General features: G+C 59.4%; 1 protein-coding gene across 2 annotated transcripts in view; it reads left to right on the top strand.

Moving 5' to 3' along the window:
• ASIC4 (acid sensing ion channel subunit family member 4) overlaps positions 1-12,853 on the top strand; it is a 28,939-nt gene that overhangs the window by 12,127 nt on the left and 3,959 nt on the right. The window contains exons 1-5 of one of the 2 annotated variants that reach the window (XM_033516138.1): positions 10,788-11,465; positions 11,730-11,874; positions 12,030-12,157; positions 12,248-12,407; positions 12,796-12,852. In XM_033516138.1, coding sequence (XP_033372029.1) covers positions 10,869-11,465; positions 11,730-11,874; positions 12,030-12,157; positions 12,248-12,407; positions 12,796-12,852 — 1,087 coding nt within the window. In that variant the 5' untranslated portion in view covers positions 10,788-10,868. Of the gene's footprint in view, positions 1-10,787; positions 11,466-11,729; positions 11,875-12,029; positions 12,158-12,247; positions 12,408-12,795; position 12,853 lie in introns of those variants that run through there. The other variant, XM_015635536.2, reaches the window with a different exon arrangement.

The following is a 12,853-nucleotide window of genomic DNA, read 5'->3' as shown; positions in this document are numbered from 1 at the left end:
CCCATCCCATCCCATCCCATCCCACACCACTCCATCCCATCCTCATACCCATCCCATTTCACCCAGTCCCATTCTATCCTGTACTGGACATGGTACAGCATGCACAGTGCCATACATGGAGCCCTGCCTGTGTGGCCATGACAGCTGCTCTGTCCCCAAGCACCTGGCTGATCACATCTCAGTGGAGCTGCTTTTCAGAGGGAGTTTTTCAGGTTCTGACCCTCCTGTGCTGCTGCTGCTGCTCTGACATCCTGTTTCCTTATCGCCTGACATGACCTTAATTAACTCCCTGTGCTGATAATGCTCTGGGTTTCTCCTCCAGGAGCTGTATATCAGCATTGTGTCCTGCCTCATCCTCTTATAGACCACACAGAGACTGCACAGGCAGCCTGGAGCAAGGGGGAGAAAGGGATGTGTGGTGCAGGCAGGGCAGTGCACTGATACTGGGGTCACTGGCATGACATGGAGTAGATGGCACAGTGCTAGAGCCAGGGGATTGGTGCAGAATTGAGGGTTTCGGGGAGATGCTGACCTGGTGGAGATGGCTGTCATGGTGCAGAGGCGGGGGTTCTGGCAGGAGGAGAGGCTGTGTTGATGCCCAGGGCAGGGTGGCAGAGGCAGTGGTGCCCATGGCAGCAGCATATATCCCAAGCTCCAGAGGTGCTGCACATCAGTGTGGAGGGATCCTGGCTCTCCTTGCACTGCTGCAGGGGGGCTTGGGGGGCTGAACTGGCAGGACCCCTCACCCCTGGGAGCTGCCTGACTGCCTGGCTGCCCCTCCGCTGCCAGCCCTAGTGGATTGAAATGCCAGCACTGATGACTTGTAGCCACTTTATCTCCCATGCTTGGCAAATATTGGCAAAGAGGAGATGTTTCAATAGTGAGGTTTGCCGATGGGAATCTCAGTGTCTGATCCCACCAGCTCCATGCCGTGCAGCAGCTCAGCTGCCTCTGAGGCAGGTGCTCACCAGGATTAAGCCTGGCATGGGCACAGTCTGGGGCCTATGGGGCCTCTTCAAGCACCTTTTCCCCACAGACTGGCTCCCAGCAGGGTGCTGTTCTGAGCTTATCTGTGTTGCAGGTCAGGTGTCATCCTCTGGCACTGAAGCAGAGCTCTGGAGCAAGGCCCCTGATCAGTGCTCCTGTCACCTGCAGGTAGCTTTGACCTGGCAGCAGCCAGACCAGTGCCGCAAGCCCTGCAAAAAGCAAAAGTTGCAAAATTCTCTCAGACAGTCTTCTCCCGGCTTGCAGCCACACAACCCACATCTTCACTCCTATTCCCCACAGCTCCTAGTTCCCAAAACTTTAGTCCTGCCTGTCTCAGGTGCTCAGCTCCCATCCCCAGGCCCACAGCCCAGGAAGCAGTTAGGATGAAGGACCAGCTGTTCCTGGGGCATGAGAGGGCAGGGTGCATTTTGACCCCTCTGTTCATGCTGACTGCAGACACAATGGAAATTCTATTTTCCTGAAGCTAGCTGTGCAATGAACACCTCAGGCATTATGGAAAGTGTGTACAGATACACCTGCTCACAGCATGTGATGGATAGAATGCTGGGAGCAGCATATAGTCCTGGGAATGAGGCACTGGATCCAAGCAGGGGCAAGGGGAAATGGTCTGAAGAGAGGAGGTGGAACTGACAATGCTGCTCCCCTTTGTGGGGGAGGCAAAGGGGTATGAGGAGGGGAGAAGGAGGTCCCCAGCTGCAGGGACAAGTTGCCTTACCCCATTCCTGCCAGGACATGTCCCTGCTCCCACAGCAAGCCCTGGGAGCTGGAAGGAGCTGAAGAGGACAACTGGGGAGCTCCTGCAGGTGCCAAGGACCATGGAAAATGTGGCCCAAACCCGCAGGAGACGTAGATGCCTTGGGAGTCCTGAGACACCCAGCCCATCACCTACATGGAGAGCAGATAATGGGGATATAGGGATGGAAGGATATGGGCTGCAGGGTTGTTCCTGCCTGCCAGTGCCTGCACCTCTTCCCCTTCCCGGCAGCCCCAAGGAGGGAGCCCCTGTCAGTGCCAGGGTGCAGGGGCTCTCTTGATCAGCCCCTCCGCCCAGGAGCACCCAGGCTGGGGAAAGCCAACCCCTATCATGTTTGTTCCATTGATTTAGTGCCGCGGAGAGGGTTTAATCAGCCTTTAGCCTGCACGCTCCAGCATTAAGAACAAATCCATTAGCCACGAGATAACCACAAAGGGTTGCGCTGAGGCTGGATGAGGTCCCAGCGCCTTCAAGATGCAAATTGGCAATCAAAGATCAAAGCCATGCAGCTCCCTAATCTCTGCTAAAAGGGCTCAGCTATTAACGAGCCCTTTCCCACTGAGCTGTGATCACCCCACTTCACTAGGACTCCCTATGTGCTGTCGGGTTACACCATCATCCCGACTGGCCTCCTGGCCCCTGGTCCCCTGAGCCGCCCTGGGGAGGAGGGTGCAGCCAGGGCTCAGGCTGTTTGCTTGCATGTTATTTCCTTCAGTTCTGCCACACTGGAGTCAAACTCGTGTTGTTGGAGGGAGCAGAGCCCACAGCAGTGTCGGGGGTCAGGGCTGGAGGGGAGGATAAAGGGAAGAGGTGGGAGTTTGGATGGGGCAGGGTGGTGGGAGAACTGTGCAGGGCTTATGTGGTGACTTCAGAGAGGGGAGGATGCTGGCAGGTGGCTACCCCTCCCACTGCTCAGGGATTTAGCCTGGTTCAGCCCCTGCCTGGTTGTACCAGGTGGCTCAGAGCAATCCCTGCTGGCCCCAGGGAAATCAGTGGTGGGGAGCATGGTGTGGGGGCAGGCAGCAGGGACTGGGTGAAGGATCATGGCACAACAGAGTGTTTTGGAGCCAAGTTCCCCTTTTGAGGGTATCCCTGCTCGTCTCATGTCACCCTGGAGCACAGGGGTGCACGAAGCCCGGATTCCCATAGCCACCCTGCCAGTTTCTGCATGGTGATGAGTTCAGGCTGCAGGATGCAGTCTGCTCCCTGCTCCCCACCCAGGCCATGCTGCCTGTGGTGGCTCCACACATGGCTGCCACAGCAGCCCCGTGAGTCCCAGTCACCCCACACTATGCAGGAGCGCCACAAAGCTGCCGAGCTGTGACAGGAGCTGCAATGCCAGCACCGTCAGCAAATCTGTGGCAGCACAGATGTGTGCTCTGCTCAACACGGTCCAGCTCAGGCACCAGTATCCCCCCGCATCCTGCTGAAATGGTCAGAGAGCGTGTGAGGCACCCTGCAACAGGTGGGCAGGAGCCCATCAGCCCTGGCAGTGGGGAGCAGAGGGTGATGTCTGGCAGTTCTTTTGTCTGGGGACCCACTCTACTGGCAACTGCTCATTGAGGTGCTGCTCATGCCCCTCACAGCACCCCTCAGCAGGCAGCACAGCCTCGCAAAAGCAGCAGGCAGTGAGGTGCTGGCACCTCAGCCAGGGTGACAATAAATCTTATCACTGCAAACCCATCTGTAGGCAGGAGGATAACCCGTGTGACAACCCGGCAAGAGAGGAGGCTTCATCTTCACCGTGTCGGTGTTGTGGATTTACAGATAAATGCCACGGCTGGAGGGACCCCCTCCCCTCCTGCCTAATCCTGCCCTGAGGCTGCGGGAGCTACCAGGTCCAGGCCGGTGTGTCCCAGGGACAATGGCCATGGTGTGCCTGGTGGGAAGAGCGGGCCTGATCTGGGATTCAGCAGGGGGATACCTGCGTAACTGAGGATGGAGGAAAGGGCACATGCAGGATAAGGTGGCATCGCCCTGCCTGCTGTCCTGACCCTACTGTGTTCTACACGCCCTGTCCCATGGAGCCCTGCATGAGCCCGCGGGGGTTTGGGCATCGCGCAAGCTGGACCACCGGAGCTCAGTGATCGGGAAACGTGTGACTGAGTGTGTGACACTGGCAGTGTGTCCCCGAGGCCGTGAGACAGCGCCTGGCGCGAGAGCCAGCATGCTTCGTGGGTGCAGTCTGTGAGCCCATCCCTGCGTGTGGCCCCCCCGCTCCGGCCGGGCAGCGAGGGGTGCGGTGGTGGCAGGAGCGGGGGCTGCTGAGCTGGGCGGCAGGCGGCATCCCTGCCCCGGGCCCCGCTCCTCGGCTCAGCTCCCCCATCTCCCGGCAGCCGTGGGAGCAGTAATGAGATGGAGCAGCAGAAGGACGGCGAGATAAGGCTGCCTGCGCTGCCCCAGCAGATTAAACGCTGGGATTAAGCAGGCGGTGCCAGCTCTGCTGCCTTTTTATCTCGCTGCTTCTCCCCTCTTATTCTCCCGCAGTCGATAGAGAACGGTCTCCGAGCTGTCAGCAAAGGAAATTGCTTGTTAACCCTTTGGGGACGGGCGGCAGAGCTCCCTGTACGGCTGCTTTCAAAGAGAAGCGGTCCCCGGGGGATGCGCTGCCCGCGGAACCAAGGGGGGATGCGGGGACACATCCCCTCAGGGCCCCGCATGCGAAGGAGAGAAAGACAGGGCCGGGGGTGCCCAGGATCTGCAGCCAAGAGCCACCAGCGCCCAACCAGCACCATGCAGAGGCACTGATGTACTGGGGCTCCTGCGGGGTGACAACAGTCGAAGAACAGAGGCTGCCTAAGCTCCACAAAGGAGCCCCGGGGACATCGCGTACCCCGCATTCGGGTGTCCTTGATGTTCCCTGCTTCCTCCAGCCTGCAAGATGTGTGGGCTCAGTGCTACATCTCTGTGAAACCACAGGGCTGGGGATCCTTCTCTGGTCCTGAGGACAAGTGGCACGGGCCAGCTGTGTCTGCACAGTACCGTGCATGGTGCTGGATCTCCTCCAACTGCCAAGGGGAGCCCGCTACCCAAACCCATCATTATTTCTCTGTGTATGTGAGTGTTTTGTTGGGTTTGCAGCAGCGAGGCTGAGCTGCAGCCCATCCCAGTGCTTATCCCTAGTGTGCTGTGCTGTGTGCCCGGGAGCGGCGTGCCCGGCGCGGGGGTGTCTGAGGGTGGGAAGCCGGCTGGAGAGCGCCGGAGGGTGCACAGAGTGACGGCAGGATTGCTGCTCAGCACAGTCCAGACCCAAGCTGGGGAATGTGTGAGCAGTTCGACAAAATCGTTCTGGCATTTTTGGGGGTGCAGCTTTAGTGCGATCTTTCCCATGGGGACCCTGAGCACCTCCTGAAGCAGGAGGCAGAAACAGGGGGCAGAAACCTTCTGCAGCTCCAGCACCCCACTCATACTATGGGAGAGACCAGGGTAGGTAGGCAGCATGCTTAGCAACTCAGAGGGGTTTTCCAGCTGCCAGCAGGATGAAGTGGACTTCCCCAGCCCTGTCCCCTAATCTCACTGCTCCTGCCTGCCCTCCTCCTCACATCCCTGCTCTGCACTGCACCATGCCTTTGCCACTGGCACTTCATATTCTGCAATTCCCTTGGTGGTGGCTCCTTCACCTGCCCATGTGTCACTTTTGGTGGATGCTTGAAAATGAAAACAAACTGTATGAAACCAGAACCTGCCAGGAGATCTGCAGGGACCTGGTTAGCCCCAGCTTGGGGCAGCCATCCTGGCCGGCTTAGGATGCTGCCCCACGGCTGCTGTGGAATGAGGGGGAGAGTTGTGTGCGAGCCCTGGGCAGCCAGGGCTGAGGAGCTGGAGCTGATGCTGTGCCGGGCAGCTGGGCTGCACAGAGGCTGAATCAGGAGAGGAAACCAGAAGTGATTGGCACGTGAAGGCTGGCATGCTGGAGGCTGTGAGGGGATAGGATTGCTGTTTATAAATACATCAAGGGAGTAAACACAAGGGAGGAAAGAGAGCTATTTAAGCTAAGGGACAATGCTGGCATGAGAACAAATGGTAAAAACTGGCCATGAATAAATTTAGGTTGGAAATGAGTGAGATTCTGGGACAAATTCCCCCCAGGAACAGCAGGAGCAGAAAGCACAACTATGTGATGGCACTTTCTCTGCTACCACAGGCTGTCATGTGTGTGCAGTGTGCTGACATGCCTGTGCAGTGAAGTCGAGAGGTGAGGAGCTGCAGTCCCCAACTCTGTCACAGCCACCGTGGCTCCATGTGGCATGGGCAGCACAGCTCTCTCCAGCTTCTGGCTTGGCCAGTGCAGAACTCCTGGGGCAATGGTTTGCAGGGAAAGGTCCTTCTCTGGCACACGAGTTTGGCCATGCTGTCATAGATGCTTATCATAAAAGGTGGATGGTGCCAATGTCCTCCTGCATTAACAGTCACTGGGAGCACTGGGGCAGGTATGCTGGGAGGGTGTCCTACCCCACGTACACAGTGCATCCCCCTGCCTTGCATTGTATTCCTATGCTCCTGACCCACCAGGAGCAGGAAGCCCTGGTCTAGATCCTGCCTGTTTCTGGGGATATGGGTTACACGCTGTCCCTGATGCAGCCTGTTTGTGACCTGCTTGCCCTGCCCAGTGCTGGGGCTCGGGTGTCTCCCACTGCTCTGCCTGGCCAGCGGCACAGCCTGCAGCACAGCTGAGCGATTGGTATTCCAGCAGCGAGCCTGCTTGGCATGAAAGGGGCTCTGCCAGCCCCACACGCCCACATCTCCACTGATGGCTCAGGCCTAGCCAAGGGGACTCAGCTGGCAAGGGCTGTCCTGTAGCACAGAGAGAGGCACAGCTGCAGTGGCAGGAGGGGTCCTGGCATTTCTGGGATATGCCTGCAGTAGCCTCTGGTCCCCTTTCCCCACACTGTTTCCTCTCTTCCTTTGGAGGCAGATCAGGGAGCTGCAGGAGATATTCCAGAGCTTAGCCCTTCACAAGATGGGGGAAACAAGAAGCCTAAACCATCACTTGTGTGTGCTGTGCTAAAGGTGCCCTGCTCTGTTTAGGCTGAGAATGCAGAGCTTGGTGCCCCATGGACACAGCAGCCTCAGACCCCATATGCAGGGCTGTGTTCTGCAGGAGGTACCCCAGCAGCTCCGTGTGGGGCAGGGGGCTGCACTGAGGGGCTGCTAGTGTGGGAGATGGTTGTGCTACTGCCAGAGCTGGGGTCGAGCCAAACTGGCACCATTCCCCAAATCCTCCCGGGAGCGGGGGAAGGAAATGGTGCGACCATGCATGAGAAGGGACGTTTGCAGTGGCAAAAACATCCCACTGGCTCAGAAAATTGCTGCAGAATCGGGCTTGAAATGAGTTGAAATTGCTGAATCCAAGCGGATCTCATATCCCGGGCAGTTGTAATGCTGGCGTCAGCGCTGCGGCTTCCCTCCCGGGGCACCCAGGCAGGGCTGGCTGGGCTGTTCGGGGGGAGCAGGCTGTTGGGGATGGGGGGGCTGCCTCGGGGGGGCCTCTGGCCCAGTGAGGGGCTCCAGCAGAGCTGGGATCTGTGGCTGGGATGGCCACAGTGGGGAGCAGGAGCAGAGCAGGAGACAGGGTGCACGGGTGTGCCATTGCCCCAGCTCTACCAGTGTCATCCCAATTTGACCCCAGCTCCTGTGCCATGTCTCCTGTCCAAGAACATCCCTGTGCTCCAGCTGCCTGCACTCACGCAGGATGCAGCATTTCCAGTTTTGGAGGCTGCTTTCCTTTACGCCACAGCCTTGCCCATGTTAATTCGCTCTCTGGTTCAGGTACCTGGAGATGACCCTCAAGGTTACCCCTGAGCTGGCATCCCCACCAAGTCCAGGTGGGCAGCATTCTGGTGTCCTCTCATTCCTGTCCCCATCCCCATTATGCCCTTATGACAACCGTTCTCAGGGGTGCTTTTAAGCTGGGTGATCACTCCTGTGTGGTGTGTCCATGCCCAGGGCCTGCCCGTCAGCTGCACGTCCCAGTGGGGATGTGGGAGCAGGGCTGGATGTCCCAGCAGGTATGTAAGAACAGAGCTGACTGTCCCAGTGGGGATGTGGGAGCAGGGCTGGGTGGCCCAGGCATGCAGCAGCAGGACCTGCTGGCACCACACATGTTGCAGCTCGTTCCCCTCGCATGAAAACATTTGGCTGGAAGCTTAGTGCGGCCTCTTGTCTCCTCAGAGCAATCAGGATTTGTCACTGCCTGCAATGTTTAACGTCGTCTTCCAGAGGCTAAATACTGTGGGGAGCCGTGTAAGCTCCGGAAATACCTGCGTGAGCTGGGATCAGCCCGAGGCTGCCACAATGGGCTGGCAGCACTGGGGATGGGGGACCGGGTGCATGATGTTGGTCCTCATGCCCCCAGTGCTCAGGGGAGGGCTGGTGTGAGCCAGGATGAGGATGCTGGGGGTCAATATCTTGCTCCCAAAAGGCTCCCCACAGCAGGGGGGGCTGGGAGGCAAGTCTCAGGAGCATGGAGGGAACCTGGGAGGCCCCAAAACTGTGCAGGGTGGGGAAGAAGATGCCAGGGTCCCCAGCAATATCTGACTGGGATCTGCCTGTCAAGGTGCAGGCAGCTATTTCTGTCAAGGTCAGTGTGTCTCCATGGGAGAAAGGAAAATGAGGAATCATGTCAAGAAATTACCTCCCTAATGGGGTCTCCCATGCTGGCGTGGGGATGCCGGCATGCACTGGCTGAGCAAGGAGACCGGCACGTGACATGGGAATGCTGCCTCTCTGGCCCCAGGACTGCAACACTCATGGGTGCCCAGCAGGCAGAGCCAGGTGCCCAAGGGCCCATGCCCCAGTTGCTATCCTTGGCTGGACATGTGTGCTACAGTCCTGCAAGGTATTTTTCTGGGTCAGCTGCAGGGAGAAAATCATATTTCTGGTGCAGGCAGGCACTCCTCTGCTTTTCTTCCTCCTCCTCCTCCTCGTGCGCTCCCTGTTATCTAATTGGATTTGTCATGCTGGAAAGGCAAAGCCCTTCAGGACTGTGCTGTGCTCTCACCAGTGTGATTTCACAGCTGGCCTCGGCACCCCAGTAGCCGACAAGTGAGTAACTCAGCTGGATGCCATGGGCACCCCTGCTCCCCATATTCCCCTGCAGCAGTGCTCACCTGCCTGGAACACGATCACTACCACAGCTGGACCTTATTCTCCAATTCTGCCCAACTGGTCCTGTCCCTAAGCTCTGTCCCCACGTGCCCCATCGTCTGCATCCCATTCCCATCCCTCACCCCGCTCCAGGGTGATTGCCATGCCGCCTGGAGATGTCTGAACTGACACGAGATGGAAGCGTTCACAGAAATGACATTTTCTCCAGCCTGGGGAGCTTATCCTCCGTTTAAAGAAAACTAATATAGAAGCTGCCCTGGTGTGCCGGGGCTGATGGTATCAGGCTGGCAGCCGCCGGCGCTCACAACCGCGATAAATCTCAGAAAGGAGCCGAGCCGGCTCCAGCCGCCCCACAGAGAGGGGCTGAGCCGTGTCCTGGCGGTGCTGCGGGGACACAGCGGCTGGAGGGGACAGCTCGGGGCGGGTACGGTGGGGTGACCCACAGGGTCCCGAGGATGCAGGGAGCGGGGAGCGCGGGGTGGGGATGGCACCAGCGCTGTACTCGGCGGCGGGGCTGCGGCAGGAGCCGGAGAGCTCACGTCCGCCGGTCCGGCTCAGGGGCTGCCCTGGGGCTGCCGGCCAGGCCGGGCCGGGCGGGGCGGGAGCGGGGCCCGGGGGCGCGGGGCGGCGAGCGCGGGGCCCTGCTGCCCCCTGCCGGGCAGCGCCCGCCAAGCACCCGCCGCCCGGGCCTGAGGGGACCGGGACCTGCGGGGACCGAGGGGGACGCGGCCCTGCCGTTCTTCGGTGCTGCCCGCTGCCTCTTTCGCCCCCCTCGGTGCCTGTCCTGTTTCTGACCTGCCTGAAGTCCTTCTGCACCTGTAACCAAGCTGCCAGATGAGATCCTGGCCGTGTCCCCGTCGTGACTATAGGTACGTGTTGTTCAGGCATCAAGGCCTGCGGCAAGGATGGTGCTGGGAAGTCACTGCTGAGGTGATCAGCAGCTCCCTTTGTTCCAATCCCTCCTGCCACCACTGGTCTTTTCCTGCCCTGATGCAATGGAGCTCAAGGATGCTGCTCTTCGCGGGACCCAGTAGCCCTGACTTGTGCTGGGGCTGTGGAGCATGAGGGACACACCCCTCCCTATGCCAGCCCATGCTGTGTGAATGCCGAAGGTGGGTGCCTGGAAGCAGCAGCAGCAGGAGATGAGAGGCTGAGTGCAGTGCTGAGCTTTGAAGGCACCTGACAGGCTGTCGGGGCGCTGCCAGCCACGCTGACAGCCGGGTACAGACACCCCCCGCCACTGCTGCGCTCTGATCACAGCCTCACTGACACTTCAAAGCACCTGCCCGCGCAGGTGGGTTCCCATGCAGCCTCCCTCCCCATGGTTCCACTCCTCCTGACCCACAGTCTTGCTTCTCCTGCCCCACCTGACCCAGATGCACTGAGGTCCCCAGCTCCAGGGACGGGGATACAAAGGTACAAGGTAGACAAGATCCTACACAGAACTGGCATTAGGTGATGACCCCCAGTGCCATCACTGTCCTTCCTCTGTGGGGCCGAGTCCCAGCTGCAGAGCTGACACAGCTGGGGACCCTGGAGGTCCAGGCAGTGTTTTATGGTGACTGCAGTGAAATGCATGGCAAGGGATGAGAAAGAAGAGCTGAAGCACAACATTCCTAGGCACAGGGTCCACACAGTGTGCCTGGGACAGGTCATCACTATCCAGACACAGATGCCCACCATGTGGGACACTGGGGGCTTCCAGGTCAGCTTGCCTGGGGTAAGACAACACACACCCCTGTCCCAACCCAGCTTGAGAAGGAATTTTCCATTCCTGAGTGCAGCCTGGGGAAAGGCGTGTTTGTAGCAACCCCCTCCTCTCCCTCCCCTCACCCATCACCAAAGCAGCTCAGGAAGGCGCCTGCCTCGTTCATCTCCAGGAAGGTGCAGAGCAAAAGCCTCCCAGGAGGGAGAGATCCCTGGAGGGGACCAGGAATACTGGGCAGTCTCAGGGACAGCCTGCACCCCACTTTCCAGAGGAGCCACCCTGAATGCAGCCATGCCGCTCCCCCTTGCCTGCTGCCAGGACGGGGAAGTTCTGACACCACCCCAGGACAGCAGCGCGCCCCAGCTCATTGTTGGCATCCTGCGAGCCACCCGGATCCCTGGGCTGCACTACATGTGTACCCGGCCACAGTCCCGTCTGCGCCGCCTGCTCTGGAGCCTGGCCTTCCTGGCCTCTGCCGGGCTGCTGGCCACCAGCACCACCGACCGCCTGCACCACCTGCTCTCACGCCCCGTGCACACCCGTGCACGCCTCGCCTGGGCACCCCAGCTCCGCTTCCCGGCTGTCACCCTCTGCAACCCCAACCGGGCACGCTTCCTGCACCTCACCAAGCCTGACCTCTACTCGGTGGGAGAGTGGCTGGGGCTGGCCCAGGAGAACCACTCGCTGGTGCCCGAGATGCTGGCTGTGCTGGGGGAGGACCAGCGTGCCTGGCTGACACGTCTGGCCAACTACTCGCGCTTCTTGCCGCCCCGCCACTCCGAGCGCACCATGCAGAGCTTCTTTCACCGGCTGGGCCACCAGATCGAGGACATGCTGGTGGAGTGTCGCTTTCAGGGAGAGCGCTGTGGCCCCCAGCACTTCACTCCTGTGAGTTCCCTCCTGGAAGGCACAGGACAGCTGGGCTGCCCCGTGGGTATTGGGAATAGTGCTTCACCCTCACCCCAGCAAGGGTGGAGGGGTGGCAGAGTGGGGAGTCAGGCTGAAATGAGCCTTTCCAAAGGTCATGCAAGACCGTACCTTCCTTCCATCACCTCCATGGAATTGGAAAGGAGTTTCTGGACCTCGTCGTGCTTGCAGAATACTCGATCAGATCCCTGACTGCTCCCTTACTGCTGCTCTCTCCATCCCCAGGTCTACACACGCTATGGTAAGTGCTACACCTTCAATGGGGATCGGAGGAATCCACGTGTGACCCGTCAAGGTGGCATGGGCAACGGGCTGGAGATCATGCTGGACATCCAGCAAGAGGAGTACCTGCCCATCTGGAGAGAGACCAGTAAGTGGGGGTATGCCTCAGGCAGGGCACAGGTGAGGAATGCTAGGATGCAGGGTTGCTGGGCAAGCAGAACACTCTGTGAGGGGACTACGGATAAAGCAGGGCATCAGAGGAGTGCAGATGCTGGGTCAGTGCAGAACTCTGTCCTTTCACAGACGAGACATCATTTGAAGCTGGCATCCGGGTCCAGATCCACAGCCAGGATGAGCCACCCTATATCCATCAGCTGGGCTTTGGTGTCTCGCCTGGCTTCCAGACCTTTGTGTCCTGCCAGGAGCAGCGGGTAAGGCAGGATGCCCCACAGCCCCAGGGAGGTGCCTGCAGGCACTCAGCCCAGCACAGCCCTGCAACAATGCCCTTCTCACCCCAACAGCTCACCTATCTGCCACAGCCATGGGGGAACTGCCGGGCCAGCATGCAGGGGGAGCAGCTGCTGCCTGGCTATGACACCTACAGCATTGCTGCCTGCCGCCTCCAGTGTGAGAAGGAGGCTGTGGTGCAGAGCTGCCACTGCCGAATGGTCCATATGCCAGGTGAGGGGAGTGCATGATGGTGTGAAGACTGCCCTAACAGTCCTGCTGGGGTTGCCCCAACTGCCTGCAGTCTGCACCCAAAAATCACCTCTGCCCCAACGGTCTGCACCCATAGGATTCTCCCAGCTCCATCCCTCTCCACCCAAGGACCACCCCCTCCTCTCCACATGATGGGTTGGCCTCTGTCCTACCCTCCTAACACCACAGGTCAGCCCCTTTCCTGTTTGCCTTGTACCTGGGCCACATCTGCCTCAACCAACCTGCACCCAAGGGTCACTCATCCCCATTCCCTCTGCACCCTGCCCCACTACCTCCAAGGGAGTGAGTCAAGAGTGGGGGCCAGAATCTGGCCTGACTCCCCTCCTCCCAACCACCTGCTTCTCCACAGGCAATGAGTCCATCTGCTCCCCTAATGTGTACATCGAGTGTGCTGACCACACGCTGGG

The sequence above is a fragment of the Parus major genome, chromosome 7 (assembly GCF_001522545.3).
Source record: "Parus major isolate Abel chromosome 7, Parus_major1.1, whole genome shotgun sequence".
NCBI classification, from domain to species: Eukaryota; Metazoa; Chordata; class Aves; order Passeriformes; family Paridae; genus Parus; species Parus major.
The sequence above is the reverse complement of the archived record's forward strand: the minus strand, read 5'-3'. Positions and strand labels throughout refer to the sequence as shown.